General features: G+C 42.0%; 1 protein-coding gene across 4 annotated transcripts in view; it reads left to right on the top strand.

The window, feature by feature from the left end:
* Nucleotides 1-1,504: 1,504 nt before the first annotated feature.
* Nucleotides 1,505-25,167, top strand: part of TC2N (tandem C2 domains, nuclear) — a 50,123-nt gene continuing 26,460 nt past the window's right edge. Inside the window, exons 1-3 of one of the 4 annotated variants that reach the window (XM_054567135.1) lie at nt 1,505-2,020; nt 22,939-23,061; nt 24,386-24,619. In XM_054567135.1, the coding sequence (XP_054423110.1) occupies nt 22,995-23,061; nt 24,386-24,619 (301 nt within the window). In that variant the 5' untranslated portion in view covers nt 1,505-2,020; nt 22,939-22,994. Of the gene's footprint in view, nt 2,021-12,312; nt 12,383-12,639; nt 12,735-22,174; nt 22,394-22,938; nt 23,062-24,385; nt 24,620-25,167 lie in introns of those variants that run through there. The other 3 variants (XM_054567133.1, XM_054567131.1, XM_054567132.1) reach the window with 3 other exon arrangements.

Consider the following 25,167-nt stretch of genomic DNA (forward strand, 5'->3'; position numbering starts at 1 on the left):
GATATTAGAAATAAAGTATCTACCACTTTCCTGTCTTGGTAGCCACACTATAAATATCCTAGGTAAAGTTTTACTTGGTGCATGATTATCATTATAAACTTTTGTGGCTACACTCTTCTGTATCATAATACAGTGATGAGTCTGTTTGCACCACACCAAATGCTCGAGGTGACTGTGCTTCTTGAGTCCTCGTGTATTCATTGCGTAATTTTACATGGGAATTTGGGAAGAAACAAAGGACTATAAATGAGCAACTTGCATTCCTGAGAGTTTTGTGAGACCCTTAGCCATATCGATGGTTCAAAAGGAGAGGTAAATTTATGTGCTAATTACAAGTGAAAGGGCCTTAGATCATTTCAATAATCTCTTCTTTTACTGTTGTCTGCATTTGATGCTTCTATGAACAGCATAGAGCGTCTCCAAAACACTGGCCGCTTTTAGAATTTGGGACCAGAGACACATTGACTCAGGATCAAACGGAGGGAGAATAAGCAAAGAGAGAATGGAGAGGTACTGGTCACAAGTTCCATTTACTTCACATCTCGCTAGGAGGAAGTTTTGTTCATGACACTGATATTGTCATTTAGCTCAAGACCATCTTAACCTGCTACTGTTAATCATTACACATACATCCCCTAATGTGAAGTGGTCTGCATCCTATTAACTCACATTTAAATACCGCTATAAAGTATACAAAATTCTTTCATTTTTAATTTTATACATCAGACATTTGAATATTATCTGCGCCATTGTCCCAGGCCCTGTGGTAGACATCAAGAATGCAAAGGTGAATGTGGCCCTGTCCCTTTCCGTTTTCTTATTGTGACCATCATAACAGTGCTAAGAGGTTGCCAGGGCAAAGGTGACTATTACCTCCACTTCACTGAAAGAGAGAAGGGGGCTCAGGGAGGCTTCTGAGCTGTCACAAAAGAAATATTAAAGCCAGGATTTACACTCAGGTTTTCTGCCTCCAAATTCCGTGTTTTCTGTCTAGTATCTCATGCCATAAACATGCTACACAGTGCGTGGCATGTGATAGGCTCACCAAGAGGGGAGCATTTAAAATAGATACAAATGTATGCAAATCACAATCAATTAAAAATGCCAGACTCAGTTACAAAGAATCTTGTAGGGACCTAGTTTTTTTCAGTACTCATATCAAGTCCCTTGTGTTTAAGTGAGGGAATCTAAACATGTATTAACTTAGACAAAAGGTTTTATTTATCAGATGTACTCCAGTACAGTGGGAAATCAGAGTGCAGCTTCCCACAGGACTGAATGCAGCCAAGACCTCTAATGCCTTTGGAACCTTTTAAACCACTTCTTATCTTTACTTCTCTCCAATTATCAGCTCCATTCTCCTTCATTATATGTTGACTTCTGCCTAGGAGACCTGGCCACCAAATTGTCTTCTGTTGCTGAAAAGAGGACTGACTGTTCTTGCCTAGTTAGTAATTGAAAAGGAATTCTAGAGAAAGATTCTGGTTGGCCCTTCTGGAGTCAGGTGCCTTTTCATGAAACCAGTCCACTCTGACTCGGGGGATAAAATCATGGGAAAACAGTAGCCACAGCCAGAAGTACAAATTTGGGGTGGAGGAAGGAGCGGTTCTCGTAATCTTCTCATGATATAAAGGGATGTCTATTCCGAGCATCCTAAATTTAAGCTACAAAAATATTTTTTTACGAACTGTCCCATTCAGCCTTGGAAATGAAATATTTGCAGAACTCCATCACAACACTTTGCTGTGTTTAAAGGACTCAGCCAATGCCACAGGGAAGGAGCAGAACTCCATGCAGGAGAAGCTAAGGAGTCTGCGTTACCTTCAGCCAGTCCAGGAAGTGAAGGAGGAACTGGCCCAGCGCAGTGAGAACAATCTCGTGAAGGATGGAGAGACGGTGACTATGAGGAAGACTGAGCATACAGCATGACAGTCATCAAGTGATATCGATTTTTGGGCATGGCTGTAGTCATCTTGAGGAAGATAGGAGGCAGAAAGCAGAAACTCCTGGAGCTAGAAAGGTTAGTAATCTTCTGGTCTGTTCCTTTCATTTTTGATATGAGTAGATAGGTTGAAGAAGTGATCTGCCCAAACCCTAAAGCCTTACTTATTTCATTGGCACAGTAGGAAAAATAATGACCCCAACCCTTGCCTATGGCAAGGGGTTATTCTTCCGAGGGAAATTGGAGTAAGTTACGGGAAGTTGAACAGTGCCCTTTTGTTTACCACTAGGCTGACCTCTCCCAGGGAGCAGGTATACATATGCAGATGGCTGATGAAGATGGGACAGGTGATAAAAATTGGATGCCTGGATAAGGGAAAGATCCTGAGTCAATGGGTTTTGAAAGTAGACTTTACCTCCTTCATTACCTATACAAAGCTAGATCCTCTACCGCTTACTCAGACCAGTCCTGATCCTGTGAATTTTCTCCTAGTTATCATATACATGCCAGGGCTGGTCACCACGTGAGGGTCTTCCTTGTTACCTGACTTTCTTTTCAAATGTTCTTACACCAATGAAGTCCTTTCCAATATCCATTCTATCCTATAAGTAGCAGCAATGTGGTTTAGTACAGTACATTGAGCTCAACTTACCAGTTAGGACTGATCAGTCAAAATGTTATCTTATCCTCTTTGCCAGTTATTTATTCAAGAATCAGCATGTGACCCAATTCTGGCCACAGAGCTATGAGGAGAAGTTTGACAGCTTTTCTCAAGAGGGGTCCAGGAGACTTTATTCTGCTTCCTCACTCGAGTCAAAGGAGGACGTTCTGATGGCCCCGGCAGGCTTTCTACAAACACAAGGCAACTAGATTTAGGACGAAGCTCACACAATCTGGAACAGAGCAAAGGGAGGGAGAACATTCAGTGACACGTGGCTGAATTGCTGGATCAGTGGCTCTGAAGCCTTGCCAGCCCTTGGACTTCCTTTTAGGTTAGCCATGCCAGGTGCCCGCTGCTGCATCATGAACCCTCCCAAAACTTAGTGTCTTAAAACAACACGGTATCATTACTTAGTTCATAAATCTGCAATATGGCAGGGTTCATGGGGACGGCTCGTCTCTGTCCCACGAGGTGCCAGCTGGGGGCTGGCGGACCCACATCCTGGATGGCTCACCGCAGAACTGGAAAGCTGGCACGGGCTCAGTCATGTCCGAAAGTCGTAACCCTGGGATCCTTCTCACGTGGCTCCTCCTCCACACGCTGCTTAGGCTTCCTCCGAGCATGGTGGCTGGACTCCAAGGGCCAGCTTCCGAGGGGAACCCAGTAGAAGTGGGATTGCTTTTTATGACCTAGCTTTCGACATCCTATTCCATTATTTCCACATCCTGTCATTTGCACAGCCCTGTCTGGGTCAGCCAGTCCCTCTGCTTAGCCTCGATGTAGGAGAGAGGACACCCCAATCTTTGGAGAGAGGAAATTCCAAGAATTTTGAACATGATTTAAACCACCACCCCAGCTAATGCATTTCCTTATTTTTATGACCATTTGAGTCTGGTTTTTTATTTGTGGCTGAAAACATCCTTATTGATACAGTTAGTGTCATCTCAGCTGTAGGTAGCAGGGTGTCTTAACGTCTCAACAACAATGCCAACAGTAACGTGCTAACCAGTAATTTACTAGTAATTGAATACCAAGGGTTTGAAACTATTTCCTTTTTTTCTTTGGCAAATTAGAACAGCATCAAGCTGAACACTGTAAATAGATTAGAGTCATTTATCTTAATTCTAGTAGAGCTTCTAAATGGGTGGTAAAGCGATGGGATCAGAGCAAGAATATGGTACCTGCAAGCATTATTCAAGTTAAGAGCTTTTGGCTGGATGCTTCTTTTAAGAAGAGTTGGAAGATACTTCACAGTTCATGTGCGCGGGGTCAAGTTCTTTTCCTTCTCCACATATTCTCCAGTTAAGCCAATGAGGTTAAAGACTTATGATCACATGTGATGTTCTCTTTATAGTTCTGATGGTATTTCTGTGGGAAAGGGAAGAAATAAAGAAACTCTTCGTGATCATCTGCATTGTCCTGCCCCATGATGAACTCAGTCTAGTAAAACAAATCATTTCTAAGTGCTCATTGTTTTCTTAGCACTCTGCTAGGCATTGCAGATATAACTACCTTAAGATGTAGTTCTCACCCTGACGGTGTGGCTTAGTTGGTTGAAGCATCATCCCGTACACCAAAAGGTTGCTGGTTCGATCCCCAGGCGGGGTACGGGCAGGAGGCAACTGATCGCTGTTTCTCTCTTTCATCGATGTCTCTCTCTCTCTCTCTCTCTCACTCTCTCTCTCTCTCCCCCCCTCCCTCTCTCATCAATAAACATATCCTCAGGTGAGGATTTTAAAAAATGCAGTATTCTGGGGGCCTAGAAAATAAATAAAATGCAACTGAAAAGCAATGGGGAACTACTTAAAATTAAGGGCTAAACTGGGTATACACATCAGCCTTATAAAGGAAAGGGGAGTGAATGAGAGCTGAGCATTTACTGGACTTCAAGGTGCTTCCTCACCCAGAAGGGGCAGCAGCAGATCACTTGATCCTTTCTCTCCAACCTCGAGCTACCTGTGACTGGACCAGGGTGAACATCTGACGTAGGGGTGCCCACCCATAGGCCGGCCAGCAGCCTGTGCCCTGTGTGCGGTCCAGTTAACAAATATGAGCCGAGCCCCTCAGATTCCTCTCCTCGGAATCTGGAACGTGACAAGCAGTCATTACTCTTAGGTTGCAGGCCCTGAACTCAAAGGTCCAGTGCTGCGACCTGTACAGAGTGGCAGTCCCTGAGTGGGAGTGACAGGGGATTGAGAAAGGACAATACAACACAAAGACACAACACAAGACAGTTTAGAGAGAAGCGGGGGCCAGGTGGGGCATCGTCCTCTGATGGAGAGACAATGACGATGACCACAGTCTCCACCTTTATTTTATAGGAGTTGGTTAGATAAAGCTCAAGGGAGTTTTGCAGACTTAGGGGAAGGCTGTGGGCATGGATTGTTCCATTCCCTGGCTATCTACATGATAAGCTTTCTTCTGCAAAGGTTGCTGTCGTCTTTGGCGGGAGCTTGCGGTTATCTACTTCCTTCTCAACGCCCCGTGCCCCCTGCCCCCTGGGCTCAGGCTGTTGCCAGTTGCCAGCTTACTCTGTCTTGCAGATACAAGTGTCAAGCGTGGCCTTGCCAAGCACTTAACCTGGCTTTTGACGTCAGCCTTCACTGTCCCCCATGGTCCAGCAGTCAAGGAAGCCACGGTGGAACTGGGGGCAGACTGCCGCTTTGAGGGGCTTGGGGCTCAGAGAAGCCAGCTGGGATGGGCAGGCGCGCAGAGAAAAGTGGCCTCTCTGAGACCAGAGGCCCAGAGCTGCCTGGGCTGCCTCAGCTGCACCCGCTCTACTGGCCACTCGTGCAGATTCCCGAACCCGCTACGTTCCCCTCGCTTCCTTGCCCGTGCTTGGGCCGGGATGAGAAGACCACGCTGTGCCTTCTGCCTGAACGAATTTCAGCGGGTTTCTCCTACTTGTTACCGTCAGAGTTCTGTTCAGAAGAAGTCAAGAATCCATAGACGAGATGGTGATCTCAACCAGCCTTGAGTAAGGAATAGGGTTCACGTAAAAACAATTGCTGTGACTTAATGAGAGGAGCTGGACCCCCGGAGTCACACACAGCCTTGGGTTCAGATTCTGGCTCCTCGACTGCTTTGTTGCGATCGTGGAAAAGTTACTTATCTGTGAAGTTTAGATAATATCTACTCTGCAGGGGTGTTGCAAGAATTAAAATAAGTATATATATATATCATTACACATACACACACACACATTAACACAGTGCGTGGCATGTGACAGGCCAGTAAAGAATGGGTGCTATTATCATTCCAAACATATCTGGAGGAGAAAAAGGAAGTAATTTTCAACCCTGTTCCCAGTTATGTAAAGTGGTTTTGACTGAGGCATTTTGTATTTCCCAACATTTAAGAAGTTGGGACTTGGAGGGGGTGCGGGTGTGTGTGCATGCGCGTTTGTTTGGCAAGGGTATTGTTTGTCTTCCTTTCCCATTGAAGCCATATTCATGATGTTCTTGGACTAGCTGTTACTAATCAGGCACGGAGCGCGAGATGAACAGGGGTGATGAGTTGGTCAGACTGCCGAGCAAGTGTGTGTTTTGCAGAAGAAGCCAGTTTATTTCCTGAGGGGATGTTTTTCAGAAATGGAAAGGGAGGCTTCACTGGCCTGTCAGGTCCCCTGAGTGCCATTACCTTGTGGAGTGACACAATAGCTCTCTAACAGCCAGTGCGCGCAGTGCAGTGAGCTGCGCTGGAAGCACGTTTGCACTGTTGGTGGTGGTTTCTGTCCTTCTCGTAAGTGAAGCCCACGTCAAGGAGGAAATGGACTGCAGACCTCCCACATTTCCTCAAAAACTTTTCCAACATCCTCGGTCCCTCGTGAACTGGAAGGGCGGGGGAAGCGAGTGAAAGGCAGAGAGTGGTAGGGGGGGGGGAGCAGGGGCATCTGAAAAATTGGGATTATGAAATGTTTGAGGACAGGCTCCCTACCATGCTGTGTATTCACATAAAGACAAATGCATGCTTCAAACTGAAAGATTAAAATACAATTGTCATAAAAATATGTCTTTGGATATTTGGTTCATCTGCCAACCACATTTATTCATGAGTTCTCTTTATGGGCTTGGAGCAGATTGAAAGAGAGGGGAAGGAAGTCTTGGCACCCTAAGCTGCCTGAGGGTTTTGCTGGGTGTATGAGTTTTTCCTAAAACTCTGATAAATGCAAAAATCACAATGATAAGCTTCAGGTTTTTTTTTCATATAGTGATTTACAGTTGTATTTACAAACAACCATTAGTATTCAAAGATAGCCTTCTGAAGAGTTTAAGTCTTTCTCTCCTCTGATGTGACAAATAGATTTTACATCTACCCAAAAGGATAAAAAATGTCAAATAGAATTTTACTGAGGGAACAAAGATGAAACTCTAACTTACCATTGGCCCAAATGGTGCCTCCTAGTGGTTTGGTGGGAGAATCCTGGGTTCACTGCTCTGGAACTCTGGTGCCACGATGGGGTAAGAGTGCCTCTCCCACCATCCCAGAAAATCACAGTTGGAGGGTATGTCAGGTAACTACTGCTGTGTAACAAACAGCCCCAAATTGCCTTGACCTACAACAACAATCATCTACTATTTCTCACCTGTCTGCTGCTCAGCTGGGGGAATGCTGATCTGGTCTGGGCTTATCTGGGGACTCCAGTCTATGGCCCTCATCCTCCTTGGACCAGCTGGCTGGCCCAGACAAAATCTTCTCATGGTGTTGGCAGAAGCACAAGAGGGTATGCAGAAACGTGAGAGTCCTCTTCAGGCATAAGCTCAGAAATGTAACACTGTTACTTCCATCTCGTTCTATTGGCCAAACCAAGTCACATGGCTGAAGTCATAATCAAGGGGTAGAAAAATATACTCCACTCCTTGAGTGAAAGGAACTTCAAAGTTATGGTAAAGGGTGTGAATACAGTGAGAGATAGAGCACTTGGCCAATACTGTAATCTGCTATAGAGAAGGCCTATGGCTACGACTGGACCCTTGGTGAATGGGACCACACAGGTGGCCAGCAACTGTGACAGTCCAATCTGTTCTGGGGTATTGATACAGCTATCACAACATGATGCTATTCATCACTCAATATTCCTTTTCATTTTCCTAATTTTGGTAACATATCCCTCCCCAGCAACTTTCTGATTATCATTTAGTTTCCTGTATGGCTAGTTCTGCAAGTGTAGTGCTTTGCCCATAAGATATAAATGTCTGGAGCCTGCAATAATTCCATTTCTCATGCAATATTAATAGACTCTGTTAATATTAATAGACCTTATTGTCTATTTCAGTGTCTAGTGAGCCTGACAGAGTCTTCTTCAACAGAGTTTAACTTGGCATGCGAAAGGGGAAGAGAAGGAAGGTTCTAAGCTTGAAAAGCTGGAAGTCAATTTCCATTCTACAGTCAAGTCACAGTAGGAAGCCAATGGGCCTCCATGAAACTCTCAGTCTTCTGTGCTGTGACGTTTCATTGATTAACAGGGTTTAGAGGAGAGAAGGGCTGTGGGGTGAGGACATTGACGAAGGAGGCCCTTCTCATGGTTAGATCTCTTGGTGAAGCACCTATGACCAGCCGCTTTTCCCATTGTCACCTTAGTCTTAGTGGGTACCAGTCACCCAGGAGAGAATATGGTGGGAGAAGGGAAAAAAAATGAAGAAAAAAGTCATCCTGCCACAAATAGTCCGTAGTTTATTCAACTCATGTATCCTGTAGAGCAACATATAAACTCCGTAGCAAGATATTCGAGAGCCTACAGAGCCCCTCTTCTCACTCCCGTCTTCTGTCGTTCCTCAGTGCACACTCTACTTTCAATAACACTAGACCTCCTGAAGACCACTGAGGGAAATTCTTCAAAGCGCAAGAAGAGGACCAGCGGTGGCTGATAAAGGTGATGAAGATGATGTGATAGGTGACCCTGTGCCTGTTTTCAAGTCAAGATGTCAGCATTCTGATCAGGTGGCCACCTGAGGGCGAGAACAAAGAGCTGCGTGTCCATAAAGCTTTTTCTCTCTCCATGTGGGACAACCTTAAAGTCTTTATGACCTTAATACCTTCTTTGATAGATTCTCACATTCCATGTTTTCCATGCAATGCCCAGAGCAGGAGACAACATTTTTCTAGTGTTTTATGTAATCTATAAGTCCCAATTTATGACAGTGTTAATCAGGGTAAGTAAAGCTAGCTGACAGGGAAAAAGAAATCCCCAGATATGATTAGTTCACACAGTAAAGTTTGTTTTTCACTTGCATCACAATCCAATTAAGCTCAGTGAAAGGTGGTGGAGCTTTGTCCCGTGAAGTCAATCAGTGACCAGAACTTCTTCCATCTGGTCTCATTGTCCGCGCTAGCAATGGTTAGCAAGGGTTTAGTAATAGTCCAAGGTGGTCAAGGGAGGGGAAGAGGGAGAGAGTGTGGAGAAGGCTCACCAGCTCCTAGTTGCCTAGATCAGAAGTGAAACTCTACCTCTGCTCAGATTCCATTGGTGAGAACTGGTCACATGGACAAAGTACTTCAGTTTTGTGCCCAGGAAGAGGAATCGAGGTTTGGTGGGCCTTCACAACTCTGCCAAAACGTCACTTTCTCTCAGAAGCAAGTGCTTAGGACTGTGCCTGGCACACCATAGACATTCAAAAATGTTTGTTTAACAAGCAAATGAATAAATAAATACCTATGTATAAACTTTTCCTGTAGTTTTTCTAAAGCTGAAAATGGAAAGAGAATACTTTGAAGGGAAACGGAGATCTGTCTGCCCTCCCTACTCCTGCATTGTATTCATATGCCCATTTGTATTTGTGAAATTATTTTACAAGCATTCTAGGAATTCATATTTTTTAAAGCTTTGTTTTTCCTTCATTCAACAAATATTTTAGTGTTTTCTGCGTGTCAGGTGCTATGAGATATATTCAGGAAACAGGTGGAAGTCCTAATTCCTGTCTATTGGTAACTCACATGGAATGAGTTTAGTAGGAAGAGGGAAAAGAAATCAGTAACCACAGCTATTGTATAGGTACTACGACAGAGATATGGATGGATTATGGCGGGAACATTGAGGAAGGGCACTGAATTCACTCTGGGATGCATGTTGTGGAGCTCCATCTTCCGAAAGAAGTGATACTTCAGCTGAATGAACATGAATTTGCCAGTTGGGACCCATTAAATAGAGTCAAGGGGAGCAGTAGTGCAAATTTGGCAATTTAGGGAACTACAATTGATTCAGAAGGTCAACAATGTGTGGTGGGGGGTAGCAGGAGGTGAGCCTGGAGAGGTAGGGATGGACTGAGCCACAAATCACTTATGAGCTGCACTGACTGAAGGCAGAATGAAAAGAGATTAGGCCAGAGATTAAGTGATTTGTCTCTTTCAACTGAGTCAACACGCACGCGAAATCTAAGCAGCACTCTTACCCACATCAACCCTAATCTATTTTTTGCTTCAGATCTGTCTCAAATAATATAAGACATTAATATTAAAAAGGAAACAAACGAAAACTCAGAATGCTGCACAACTCTCCTTTTGTGGGAGGAGGTTAACCGCTGGGGCACAGAGAAAGGCGTGGGTACAGTACCCGCCGTGTATATCCGTGAGGCCTGGCCTCTGAAAGTGGAACAGGAAGGAGGCCCATTTCAAGGACAATAAAGGAAATGGTTTCATTGTTTTCAAAGAACTATTTCTGTCAATGGAGTGGATTATTCTAAGGAATCCTTTTTAGATGGAAGACGGAAGAAAACTGGGAACAATTTGGGGAGCTCTTACTCTTGGAATTTCTGCGTCAGTGAAGAGGTTGTTGCGGTTGCTGAGTTAGGGAGCTAAGCACCCAGTCCCGTTCGATATGCATTGTTGACCGTTCATGCATTCGTTCATTTTTCGTTCATTCAGCACATCACAGTGACCATTTTGTGCCCTGAACTATGACATCAGGTTTGGGAGTAAAAGAGAAGTAAAGATCCTTGTTTCTCTCTCTCTCTCTCTCTCTCTCTCTCTCTCTCTCTCTCTCTCTCTCTCTCTCTCTCTCCCCCATTTGACCCTTAAATACAGCACATCACACATCTTTAAAAAGCCTTTGAGTCTGAAGTCCAGAGTCAATCTTGACTCTTCTTGGGCAGCCACTGTTTGTCTGATCCTCAATACCTTCCACTGTAAAATGAAGACAATTACAGTTACATCATAATTGTGAGGATGAATTGAGATGACTCATGTGAAAGTTTTGTGTAAACAGTACAGAACTTTGCAAACATTTGTAATAGAGTGGAAGATTATTTATGGTAAATGTACTTGGACTTTAAAGCAGTGTTTATCAAAGTGCACTGGCTGAAACACTATTGCTCCGGGATTGTAACAGGCATTTCTCAAGAAGAGAGTTGAGCAGTCTCTGAGGAAGGTAAAACTTAACCCTCTTAAGGTTTCTGACTAGAAATGAAAAATAAATTGACATAGATTAGCCCTGGCTGATGTGGCTCAGTGGATTGAGCGCTGGCCTGTGAACCAAAGAGTCACCGGTTGGATTCCCAGTCAAGGCACATGCCTGGGTTGCGGGTCAGGTCCCCAGTATGGGGTGCACAAGAGGCAACCACATATTAGTATTTCCCTCCCTCTCTTTCTCACTCCCTTCCCCTTTCTCTAAAAATAAACAAAATCTTAAAAAAATAAATTGACATAGATTAATAGGAGCAAAGCAGGCAAATTTTTACATGCACTGGAGAGCACCAATAGGAAATTGAAGACCCAAAGGAGCAGTTAGAGCTAGACATTTATACACTAAGTTGGACAAAGAGTAGTGAATAGTGAAAACGGGAAAAGACAGAGGGACTTGAGCTATGGTAGTTACTCGTGTACTGACTAGGAGGATAAGGGTCAGTTTAACAAAGTTTCTATATATTTCCCTCCTCCTTGACTCCCATCTCTGGTGATCAGAATGTTTCTTTCCTTCTAGTATTCGGAGGACATCTTTCACACTGGAGTTTCCTTTGCTTTCAGGAAGAAAAAGGAAGGTCTTATGCTACAGTGTCATGTTTTGGGGTGGCATAGTCTGCTACCTTCCAGGTCAAATAAATTTCCGAAGTGCAGGATGATAGAAAGTAAAACAGCTTTCAGGCCTGTAAACGTGCCATCAATTTCAAGGGGAGCAACTATATAGGGGTGGGCAAAAGTAGGTTTACAGCTGTTCATAGGGAAAATGATACAATCATTACTACTACAAGAATACACTGCGTTTTTGCATACTCATAACTTCCAGCATTGAATGCGGACATGGCCATTGCAGGGGATACCCGTAGGATTCCTTTCAACATGCCTGCTGCTGGCAAGGTGCTAGTAGATGCAAAACCACAAAAGTGCAGGGATGTGGGGTAACTATAAAAGACATTATAACTAGGATGTAAACACTAAAGTCCAGTAATACTACAGCTAGAAGGTTCTGTCTTCCCAAAGAAAAAAAAGTGTGCAGAAATATCTCTGGCAAGAGAAACTGCCTCTTTCTTCCCTATTCAAAGAGGTTCATCAGGCCAGTGGCTTTCCCTCTATTCCTCTTCTATTCTTTTCTCTCTTCGGATCCCTCAAAACACTCCAAACTGCCTGGTAGCCTCATAGACATCGACGGCGCAGGCGCCGTGTGCTCAGGTACGCGGACCCAGGGCCCCGCCCGGCCTCGCCCCACCCCGCCCCTCGGCTTGCAGTACCCGACGAGCGGGCGGGGAACCTGGAGGAACAGGGGCGGGGCCTCGGGCAGCTGCTTGGCGAGGTGATCGAGACACGATTCGCGGGGGCGGCGACGACAGAGCGTCCATTGCCCGAAGCAGGTAACCCGGCGGGGCAGCGCGGCGCCGCCTCGGTGCGGTGTGGGGCAGGGGTGCCCCGAGAGCCGCGCGTGGAGACCCCGGGGCGCCGGCGTGGGAGGGAGCCGGCCGGCCCAGGTGCGCTGTCGGGGGCGCTTCTGCGGGCGCGCTGCTTGGCGCGGGCCTCGAGTGATCCTCGGCCGTGGCCTCCGGTGTCCTGCCCGCGGGGTTGGGTGGGCGTATGAGAGCGGCCCCGGACCCAGCGAGTAGATTTTTGGTCCCAGGCCTCGTGGGGCTCAGTGTCCTACGACTGTTCTGCAGGTTTTTTCGTCTCCTTAAACTTTTTTTAAAAAGATCTCCTTCGTTGCGGGCCCCGGTGAGTGTTCGAGTCTGCTCTCCGGAGGGAGGCTTAGGGTCGTTGGACAACTGCGATCACCGCGGCCTGGAAGGCAGTGCCTCGGCCTGTTTAGCGGGGTGGGTTGTGGGGTTCACCGGTCCACTCAGGGGGACCCCTGGCCCGGAGGTAGGGGAGTCGCCCCCACCGCCCAGGTGGGCTCCGGGCCCGGGCCCCAGGAAGGGGTAGCGCACAGCCTTCGCCGATAGTCAGATGAGAACTGGTTAGTGGAGTGTTTCTGAACTTTTTGAAGTGGCAAAGAGGTGTTAAAACGTCACTTTCCTTTGGTTTTTGCACAGCACAAATGATCTGCCCAGGTAGATTTTAGATTTGGTATCTATTTCTCCCAGTGTTTTGTGGGATTTTGTTTTTTTTCCTTTTCTTTGCTATGGGTTCCTTTAAGTAAAGGAATTTAACATTGCATACAGACGTCTAGGTATAGGCAAAAGGGGCGCCAAGCCAAAAACATTGATTCCTGTAGAATATTTAAAATACAGCATGTGAAAGGATTGCTTTTGTAGTTAAAATATTATAGTGATTCTAACTCCAGGTAGACTGTTAATAGAGTTCTGTTAAAAAAAAAAAAAAAAAAAAAAGGCCTGGAAATACTGAGAGTTAATAACAACACTGTCCCCCGTTTACCAATTTAATATTTTGATATGCACCTTTATCAAGGTTTAAAACTTGCTTTTTCCGAAGGAAATGTTGGTACTGCTTGCTTCTGAGAGCTGGGATTTGAGAATTGCTTTTTATCATCTTTTGTATTTTGTCATTTTTGCTAATTACTATGAGTTACCTTCATAACTGGAGGAAAGACTTTATAAAATTTTGCGCTTTTTTTACCCTTTAAGACAAGAATTTTAAGTATCTCTTGTATTTCATTGGCTCCTCTTGAATTATAATAAATAATCCAATCATAAATTTAATTTATGAATAAATCTAACAAGTTGATAGACTAATTCGGGTAGAGACAAAATGAGTTGGAGATTCTTGCAAGACATCCCGGCAAGGCTGTCTGATGGGCAGTTTATTGATCTATATTGGTGTTTGGATTTGCTGAGGTCAGTATCAGAGATGTCGATGTTGGAAGCATCTGGATCGTGGAAGTTAATTCTGAGAGAGGAAGAAATCATTCAAGTATATAGAGTAAGAAGAGAGGGAGACCAAGGAAGGGGAATGCCAGTATTTAACGGATAGGTGGGCACAGTCAGGGAAGAAAGGAAGAGAACAAGCAGACAGTGGTGTCGTGGGAGCCAAGCGAGGGAACAGGCTTAAGGAGAATCTCAGAGTAAAATGTGTCAGAAGAACCAGGGACATTGGAGCTGATAAAGTGCCCATTGGCCTTGCTGGGAAGGAGGGGAGTCACTGATCTTAGCAAACATAATTTACATAAATTGACATGGCTAGAAGCCAAGTTTGAGTGAATGTGAGGCGTAAATAGAGGATGAAGAAATAAAGATAGTGAGGGTTGAATCTTTATTTTTTTCAAAGAAGTGACAGGGTGGTAGAGGGGACTTGAAAGTCAGATTGGAAGGAAGATAAGGAAAATACTTTTGTGTTAAAGTGCATCTCACAGCATCTTCCCTCCCTCGTAGTTAAGTAGCAAAAGCTGAGAGCCAGGAGGGGACCAATTTGGTGGAGCTACGGTATTAGCAGTGTTTCGTGTCTCCCCGCCTTCGAATGACGAACACTATGTTAGTGCAGTTTTGGCCTGTTGGGTTCGGGTGTCGTTATCCGTGTTCAAGTCACTTTGTAACTGGTGGGCTGTATTTCACCTGAGTTCCAGTGCACTGACTCCCAGCTTGCTGTTAACTCCTGTGATTCTCTCACGTGTATCTCAGTAACTCCTCTAAGATTCTTCCAGGGAGATCATATATTTTGACTAAGTCAGAATCCATGAGGCATACGTCAGTGAGGGCCTTTGCTTCAGTTATTACTAAGCATTCCAGGGAAAAGGCTCTTAAGATTGAAATTTCTTAGTAATGAATTCCACTTCAGTCACCATTGGGCGTTTACATTTTTGGGGGTTGTTGTTCAGACAAGTAGTTCTGTATGTATTTCCCGTAGGAATATGAGAAGCGCTCAAATGGAAAAGGCTCATCATCAAGGGTTAACCAGGTGTGGAGCAGCGGGCGCCCTCACACCCTGCTGGGGGTTGAGGGATCCGGGGCGCCTTACAGAGCTTGCGGGCAGTGTTCACGAAAGTGAAATACGTGCATAAGTCATGCCCAGACGCGCCTGACCAGATCCTAGAAAAGCCCGAGTAGTTTAGAGCACAGAACGCAGGTCAGTGGGAACTCAAGGATGGGGGCAAGGGGAAGGGAGGAAGCGTGGGTTAAAGGGGTGTGAGGAAGCTTTGGGGGGACGATGGGGGATGATGTGTGTATTTTCTTGACTGTGAAGATGCTCTCCTCAATGTATACCTATGTCTGACTCATGTAAGTGTACATTTTAAATATGTGCCATTTACTGTAAGTCAATTGTGCCTCAATAAAGCTATAAAAAAGAGTAAATAAAAATAAAGAGTAGAAGAACACACCATTTAAGTGGTAATAATACAGTTGACCCTTGGGCCAAGTGGAGGTTGGGGCGCTGACCCCCCGTGCGGCTGGAAATCCATGTATAAACTTGACTGCCCCCGGAACTTAGCTACTAATACCCTACTTTTGACAGGAGGCCTTGCTGATAACATAAACAGTGGGTAACCCATATTTTGTATGTTATATGTGTTATATACTCTATTCTTATACTAACGTAAGCTAGAGGAAAAAATGTTATTACAAAAATCATAAAGAGGAGAAACTACACTCGTAGCATTTCTTGAAAAATATCCCTGTATTAGTCGACTTATGCTGTTCAAAACCGGTGGTGTTCAAGGTCAGCTATATTTCTTTCTTCCTTTCCTCCCTTCCGTCCCCTCTCTGCAAGAATTCCCTTAGCTTTCTTACGGTGGAGTTGTGGGTGTTCAGCTCTGCTGGATTATACTGGAATTGTTTTATAAGGTGGTTGTACCAGTTTATACTCTCACAAGCTGTGTGTTAAGTGTTTGCTTTGTTCCTTTTCTCAACCACATTGAAACATGTGTACAGTAACATTTGTATTTGACTGAATTTTTTCTTTTCAACACTCTGGTAGGTGTGGAAATGGTACCCCACTAGGAGTTAATTTACATTTCCTTAATTACTAATGATTTTGAGCCTTTTATAATTCCTCTTCTATGGGATGTCTATTCGTGTCTTTTGCCTAGATTTTATTGTCATTCAAAATCTTGTAAAAATTGACTCCTAGGAGCCTTTAAAAAAAATACATATTCTGTGTACTAATCCCTTGTCAGTTATACATGTGACAAGTATCTTTTTCCTAGTAAATACCACCTTTTGCTGTGTATAATGTGCTCCCACATTTTTGGCCCAAACGTTCAGGGAAAAAAATCTTCCTTTTTTTAATTTAATTTTTTATTTATTTCTATTTAGATACTTGTTTTTGTATTATAAAGGAATTCAGCATTTTTTTGAACATATTACGGTACAAGAAATTTCGTGTAACAAATAATTACAAAACACAAGAACAGATACAAGGTATTTCAGGTGTTACCCATGTGTAATGCGCATCCTTAATTTTTCCCTCAAAAATTTGGGCAAAAAGTACACACTACATGGCAAAACGTGGTGGCTTGTCTTCTTACTTTCTTTATAGTGCTTTTTGATGGACATATTCTATAGTTTAATGTACTTCAACGTGTCATCCTTTTCATTATGGTTAGTACCCTTGGCATCTCGTTGAACAAATTTTTCCCTTTCCCAACGTCACAAATATCTAGTCTGATATTTTCTTCTAGAAGTTTTAAAATGTTGCCGTTCATATTTATGTCCTTAATATGTGTGAAAATGATTTTTGTGTGGTGTGAAGTGGGAAGATCTCGTTTTCTTCTCCCATATGGGTAATCTCTTTTCCAGTATTATGTATTAAGTTTCCATGTACGTGTGCATGTTTTTGCTGTTTTTTTCCTTTGGTTTCCTTGCGTATCCTTGCTGCGATCTTACTTTAGTTGCATAAAGAGCCTTGATACCTAAGAGAACAAGTCACGCACACATGCTTCCTTTAAAACTGCACTCCCGCTCAAATTAGTGCTTAATTTTTTCTAAAGTAAACTTTTTATTGTAGTTGTGTGTTATTTAAATCTTAATATCTCTACAGTAACCGCCAGAGGTCCCAAGTAATACTGAAGCTATTTTAATGTGGACCGTGTCAGGCTGTCTTTAGTTCCTGCGGATCCTGTCCTAACTCACCAGACTTAATTCTACCTTGAAAAGCAAACATTGGATTTTCATTTGGGGCTTTATAGTGAAGATATTGGAAAAACTTTCACACGGAAGACAGCCAAGAATGCTGTATTAAAACAAATTAAACGGTAGTTAGGAATTGGTATGTTAAAATCTAAGAGAAGGCTGAAACTCTGAGATACTAAAGGAGCCCCTAAGTCTTATCTGAGGGTATTTGCTCACCTGGGAGAACTTGATTGGACTCGAGTAAGAACTTGGTGGATTTGCAGAAAGGAAGGCGTAGCTGGAAGTCAGCACAGGGCTCAGCCAGGGTTAGCTAACAGAGACTTTCTGCTCATGGTTCTGGGACGCCAAAGGTCTGCGATGTCATGTCAAAGATGAAAACTCACTGTACCTCCTTCAAGGATCTGCAGGGAACGTTGCCTTGACCTTACGTGAAACGGAGGGAGAAAGCCTGTCCTTAGGAAGGTGCAGCCACCAGACAGAGGGTGGGAGAAATTGACATCACCGTGGTGGTCTTAAAAAGTTTCAAAATGTGAATTTTTAAAATCCTTTTATATGGAGATATAATTCACCTACCATAAAATTTACCCTTTTAAAGTGTACTATTTAGTGAATAGTACACTATTAGAGTGTACTATAAAGTGTACTATATATTCACAAAGTTGTGCAACCATCATCACTAATTCCAAAACATTTTCATCACCCCAAAAGGAAAGCATATACCATTAGCAGTCACTCCTTATTTCTTCCCCTCCCCCGAACCTCCGGCAATCACTAATCTACATTCTGTCAATGTGCTTATTCCGGGCATTTCATATGAATGAAATCATACAGTACGTGCTCTTTTTTGTCTTGCTTTGTTCACTGAACATAATGTTTTAGAGGTTTATTCATGTTGTAGCATGAATCAGTACTTTATTTCTGTTTCTACCTGAGTAATATTCTGCTATATACATATACCACATTTTGTTTTTCTCTTCATTAGCAATGGACGCTTGGGTTGTATCCACTTTTTGGCTACTGTGAGTAATGTGCTCTGGACATTTGCATGGAAATAGAGTTTTCAGTCTCACAGATGTATTGACCTAGGAGTGGAATTCCTGGGTCATACGTTAGCTCTGTGGTTAAGTTCTTGAGGAAGTACCAAATTGTTTTTACAAGCAGCTGCACCGTTTTTCATTTCCACCAACAATATATGAGGCTTCCAGTTTCTTCACATCCTCACCAACACTTATTTTGTCTGACTTTTTGACTAGTGCCATCCTAGTGTGTGTGAAGTGGTATCTCATTGTGGTTCTGATTTGCATTTTCCTAATGACTAATGATGTTGAGAATCTTTTCATGTGTTTATTGGCCGTTTGTTGATCTTTTTGGAAAACATATCTATTCATATCCCTTGCCCATTTTTAAATTGGGTTATTTGTAAAAACATGAATTTAAAATCATCTGGTAAGCAAATGCAGTTATTCTCTGTAGGAGTATACTTTCCATCTTAGAGTTTTGAAGTCAGTGATCATTAATTTGTTGCCAAAGATAACTCAAGTACATAAGGAAATAAGACAACTTGAGCAAGAATCAGCAGAAACAGTAGATAATTAGAAGTAAACTTACAAAAGCTTTATGTATTGGATTAGCAGTCATTGACTATTAAAATAACTATGATGGACTATTTTAAGGATATAAAAGACAAGTTTAAAAATAGATGCAGGGAGCAGGAAGCTTAAAAGTGACAGAGATACAGAGCTGGTTAAAAAAAGAACAATGTAATTTCTATTCATGAAAAATGCAGTAATGAAAACTCAAAACTCATTTGTTGCGTTTAACCACAAATTCTGGGATATAGATCAGAATAAATTATTCAGAAAACAGCTCAAAGAGACAGAAATGGAAAATATAAAAGAGATTAAGAGACATGGAAATGAGAGTCATCAGAATGAGAAGTTATAGTGAGGAAGTCTAATAAATTGGAGTTTTTGAAAGAAATAGAGAATAGGCAAAGCAATATTTAAAGAGATAATGATGGAAGATTTTTCAGTACTGGGAAATCTACCAGTACTGGTGGAAAGACATCAATCCACAGATGGGTTATTCCTTGATTGCTGAATAGTATTTCATCGTATAGTTACAGTACAATTCGTTCATTCACCTGCTGATAGACATTTGATAGTTTGGGCTATTTCAGGTAGAGCTGCTATGAACAGTAGTGTACAAGTCTTTGTGTGGATAGTATCATTTCTTTTTTCTTGACCTAGGAATGCGATGTCTTGATCATATAAAGGAGGTGTGAGCTTAATTTAAGACACTGCCAAGCCATTTGATATTGCAACCAGTTGAATATGAGAGTTTTACTTGTTCTGCATGCTTGCAAACTCTTGAATGGCCAGTCTTTGCAATTTTATCCTTTTCATTAAGTGTGTAGTATTATCTCATTGTAGTTTTAATTTGCAGTTTTCTAATAACTAATGGTGTTGAACATACTTTCATATGCTATTTTGTCTTCTTGTATATTTCTTTGGAGAAGGGTCTGCTCAAATACTTTGCTTATTTTTAAATTATGATATTTTTCTTTTATTGTTGAATTGTAATAGTCCATATATTCTAGAGATAAGCTCATTATTTGGTTTATGATTTGCAAATATTTTCTCCCAGTCTTTGAATTATCTTTTCACTTTGTTGATGGTGTCTTTGTAATATATCAAAATATAACTAATACATCAAAATTTTGTTATTTGATTTAATGTATCTAAATTTTCTTTTACTGCTGTGCTTTTGGTGTCATATGTAAAAAATCAGTGCCTAACGCATGTTCACAAAGAATTAATTACTTCTGTGTTTTTTTCTAGGAGTTTTGTAATTTTAACTCTTACATATAGGTGATCAATTTTGAGTTAATTTTTATGTACAGTATATGGTAGTCATTCACTTTTTTTTTGCATGTGGATATCCATTTGTCCCAGCACCATTTGTTGAAACAACTATTCTTTTCTCTTTAAAATTTCTTGGCACCTTGATTGGCCATGAATGTATAGTTTTGTTTCTAGGCTCTCACTTTTATGCCATTGATCCATATGTCTGTCCTTATGCCTATATTGCAGTCTTAATTACTGCCGCTTTGTGGTAAATTTTGAAGTCAAGAAGTATATCTTCCAACTTTGTTCTTTTTCAAGATTGTTTTGGCTCTCTGTTTTTTGCATTTTCGTATGAATTTTAAGATCACCACTTCTGTAAAGAAGCTGAAAGGGATTGTGTTAAATCTAGAAAATTTGGGGTATATTGTTAAATCTTAATATGTCTTTCAATCCATGAAAATGGGATGTCTTCATTTATTGAAGTCTTCTTTAATATCTTTCAATAATGTTTTATAGCTTTCAGTGTACAGGTTTTGCATTTCTCTTATTAAAGTATTCCTAAGTATTTTAGGGTTCTTTTAGATATTATTATGAATAGAATGGATTTCTTAATTTCAGTTTTAGATTGTTCATTTTCAGTGCATGGAAATACAGCTAGTTTTTGTAATCAATCATATGTCTTGGCAACTGTGTGCAACTTGTTTATTACTACTAAAAGTTTTTAGTGGATTCCTTTACTCATTTTATTTACAAGATCAAGTTATCTGTAAATAAAGAAAGTTTTACTTTTTCATTTACAGTATGGGTGTCATGTATAGCTTTTAGTCTAATTGCACTGGCTAGAACCTCCAGTACATTGTTGAACAGAAGTGGTAGAAGTGGACATCCTTGTCTTTTGCTTGGGTTTAGAGGGAACGTATTCAGTCCTTCAGCAGCTACAGTGATGTGAACTGTAGCTTTTTCACAGATACTCTTTATTTCGATGAGAATATTCTCTTCTATTCCTTGTTTGATCAGCTTTCCTTTTTATCATGAATGAATATTGGAATTTTCAGATTTTTTTTGTACTTACTGAGATGATCACGTGATTTTTGTCACGTGTTTTATTATGTAATGTATTACATGAATTGATATTCAGACGTTAAACCAACCTTGCAATCCTAGGATAAATCTCACTTGGTTATGGTGTTTACATGTTTCTGGGTTCAGTCTGCTAGCATTTTGTTGAGAATTTTTGTGTCTATATTCATGAGGAATAGCCATCCTTTTGTTGTTAATTTATTTGTGTCTATATTTAAAGTACATTTCTTGTAGCCAGCATATAGTTGGGTTGCGTCTTTTTGGCCAATCTGACAGTCTCTGCCTTTTAATTGGTGTATTTAGAGCATTTACACTTAACGTGACTTTCGGTATGGTTAGGTTTCATTGTGTCACTTTGCAGTTTTTTATTCATCCCACCTGTTTTTTGTTCCGCCTAGTGTGTAATCTTACTGTTTGTTTACTACTCATCCCAACTGTTCTTTGTCTCCCCCTTTTTCTCTGCTTTCTTTTATATTAAGACTTTTCTTCCTATAATTCCTTTTGATCAGCCTTTTGGCTCATTAGCTAAGCCTCTGTTTTCTTAGTTCAGCGGTTGCTCTAGGGTTAACAGGACATACGTTTAACTTGGCAGAGGGCGGCAGAGGCACCGCTGCGTGCTGGTGCCGACTGAGGCTGCTCGCGGGGCTGGCAGGGCTTCCGTGGAGGGCGCAGCCTGGGTGGGTCCACAGGGCCGTGCAGGGCTGGGCTGGGCGGCGCTGGCAAGGCTAACGGAGAGCGTCGGAACGGCACCTGTCGTCAGCAGACCAGCGAGGAGGGAAAAGGGCCTAGAAAAGGGGAAAGAGTGGCGCCCACCAGCGCTTCTGATGCTGGAGAAAGATCCCTGGCTCTCCAGCACGCTCCCCAAAATTAGTGTATCGCCTCCCGGTGTGACCCGCGTGCTTTTCAAGCTGCCACCTCTGTGCTGGGACTTGGGAAGAGCACAGTCTTCGTTTCCCTCGGCTCTCTGTTACGGCGGCTCCTCTCGGCGGTGCGGACCCCCGGGCTGCACTCAGGCCCCTCCCTCTTGTGAGGGGGACTCTCTGTAGCTGTGATATCCCCCGCGCTGGTGGGTCACCCCATGGGGATTGGAGGGTGGGGCAGGGCTTGACTAGACTGAGCCTCTGCCCCCCTTACCCTCTCAAGGTGGCTTTTTCTTTATATCTGAAGTTGTAGAAAACCTCTCCTGCTAGTTTGCAGTGCGTTCCCAGAGACAGCTGTTCTCGATGCAGTTGTAGTTTCGGTGTCAGTGAGAGGAGGTGAGCTCAGGATTTTGCTGCTCCGCCACCTTGCACCTGAAAGCCAGGAGTCTTGCTCTTGACTGCCAGTTTAGCTTGTCCGTGAAATGTCATTCCGTGCGATTGGTACACTGTCCCTCCAACAAACGTGTCTCCTGGACGTGAAGTTCTTACATGGTCTTGTATTTCAGGTAAATTTTAAACAGACTCCCTTTTTTTCTAATATATCTTATTTGTGACTTAATTAGTTGGTGGGGTGTGTGTGTGTTACAGTGATTAAGATATATTTTTCTCCTAATGTAATTCTAAGCATTAAACTATCTCATGAAGTATGAAGTTATTTGTTTTTTGGCCCCATGATAGGGTCTTTGGTTTACCAAAAGAATTAATTTGGAGCAAGTGAAATCTTTCTCACACTTTTGTTATGAGTGCCATCTTATATTTCAAGTTTTGCTTGGTCATCAATCGAGATACACAAGGCAAAAGAGAGTATTGAGAGTGGAGATTTTCTTTTTTCCAGATGAACATTGAAATTTTTCGTTTAGTAATTTTAAGCATGTTATTTTATTAACTTAAAAGGAGCCCAGGTTATACAAATTACATATAGGAACAAAAATCTATCATCCTCTAAACATTTGAATGTCTTAGAAAGGCGGGTAATATAATTTATTGTATTTAGTGATTCCTGACGACATTAAGCATGATCATTTCAACTTGTTTTCTGTTCTGCCAACAGATTAATATTAAAATTGGAAGTTTGTATCTCTCGCTCGATTCTGGAAATTGAATGTAATGGCAACAGAATTTATAAAGAGTTGCTGTCAAGGATGTTTTTATGGTGAAACAGAAAAGCACGACTGTAAGTTTCATTTTGCTTTGACTTCAACAAACACTTATTTGTGGCATTTTGTAATAAAAGGATAAATGAGACATATTTCCTAACTTCATGGGAGAGGCAGACACATAAATATAAGACCCACTAGGTAAGTGTCAAAATACCCTGGAGCATGGGGGGAGAGATGACTCCAACCCAGGAGACACCCTGGGACAGTCCCACAGGGAAGGTGGCGCTAGGCAGGGGAGCGTGAGGAGGGTTTTAGCGAGCTAAGTGGGAGGAAGGATGGAGAGAAGCTGAGCACCGGGCAGGAATGTTACAGGCGGATGAAGTGTAGGCAAGGTCGGGAGAGAAGCATTGGGTGTGTTTGGAGGACCGCGTGCTCTGGCACATGTTTTAACGTCCGTTTGTGAACAGTGCATTAAAAATGCCTTTTGCGGGTGAATGACCAATAGAGGAGGACACATGGAGAGAAGAGACCCATACAGTTATCAAGACCCACATATTTCAAGGAGTCCTGGAGATTTCTCTTTCTATTGCATGGTTTCCTCATCTCTTCAGGATTATGACGGGAACTTTGCTTTTCATTGTTTTTTTCTCGTATTTCTTAGTCTAGAGCATAGCTTCCTAGTATATTTGAGTATGAAGGCTTCTTTTTTGCACTGAAACATTTTATAAATCAATACACAATGGTAGTTATACTTTTATTCATTCTATAGACAATACCGATGATACATAGACTGTGGGCCATCCCTTACCTCCCCATCCTAACTCACGCATTTTAGGAGTCACATATCGTTTTAGAGAATGGACAACAGAGGTCAGAGATGCTTGCACAGGGAGAGTGGCTATTATATTCGGGTCAGTGTATATTTTATTTTGTAATTTGGTGAAGATTTTTGTAGACTTAGAGACCTAAATTTAGCTTCTTTTCAGAGTTGCTTTATGTATTTAAGACTGATGTTAGTCTTAGTATTACATTAGTATTGACAAGAATTGCTTAGATTTTACTTGAAAATATTGTGTAATTAACTTCAAAATAAACTTGTTTTCCATCTGTGAACTCTTTTGTGGAAATGAGACTCTTTATAGACTGCGCTTACCCTTATGATAAATTAATATACTTTGGCAGTAGTCTATTAATTACTCAGCTATTGGCCGGACAGAATTGCTGTGGAGTCCAGATGTGTTTGATAGGACCCAAGAGTAGTTTCTGTATCAGCAGTTTTTTCTAAAGTGATTGAAAAAGTACCAGAGCGTGTTAGGTTTAGATTATTATATATAAATCTACATGCATATTTGTGATTTTTTTCTCTTTTTCTTTCCTTTCCCCTTCTTTTACATGCAGTGTCCATGGAAAGAGACTTCCAAACAGCCGCCTCCGATAGCTACAGTACCCCTGTCTGTGTACCTCCCATGACCGCTGTTTCCGTAAGGCCTCAGGTTGGCTGTTCTGAGGATTATTTACTTTCCAGATTACCATCTGATGGCAAGCAAGTACCGTTTGTGGTGCCCAGGTTTAAGTTATCTTATATTCAGCCCAGGATACAAGGAACTGCTTCGCATCTAGAAGAACTTGAAGGTAAACAATAGAATGGCAGGGTTTAAAAATCAATGTGCAGCTTTTAAATGATGTTATTGTGCTCTTTTGCATCTTTAACATAAAGATACACCTTTTGTACACAGGTTTTATATTTCACTTCTTATGTTTTGTTCTTTCTATAGAGGAACTTAATGTATAGTATCTGACCATAATACAACACATTTGTATGTAGATTTGGTCTCTTTTAAAGGAATGTTATAACCATAGTACATCAGTTATCCTTCACCATCTAGAAAGAAAAATAGAGGAATTATTCTGTATTCATTAGTAAATATAGGAAACAGTCTGTCTACTGTTTTCTAAAGTTTGGTGTATAAAGAAATAAGGAAGCAATAAAGGAGTCATTCTTCCTTCTCATCTTTCTACACCACTACAGTTCCCAGTCTGTAAATACACTTGCCACTCTAAATAGCTGCTTGAATGAGGTAGATTCATTGACTGAATTTTGGCTGATGTTGTAGGGGCCACTGGACTAATGAAGAGGAAACAACATGTAACTCTTGTATTTTAAAAAATAATTTTGTTTT

Source organism: Pteronotus mesoamericanus, unplaced genomic scaffold, assembly GCF_021234165.1.
Source record: "Pteronotus mesoamericanus isolate MK-2021 breed Mesoamerican mustached bat unplaced genomic scaffold, CSHL_Meso_final contig_182, whole genome shotgun sequence".
Classification (NCBI taxonomy): Eukaryota; Metazoa; Chordata; class Mammalia; order Chiroptera; family Mormoopidae; genus Pteronotus; species Pteronotus mesoamericanus.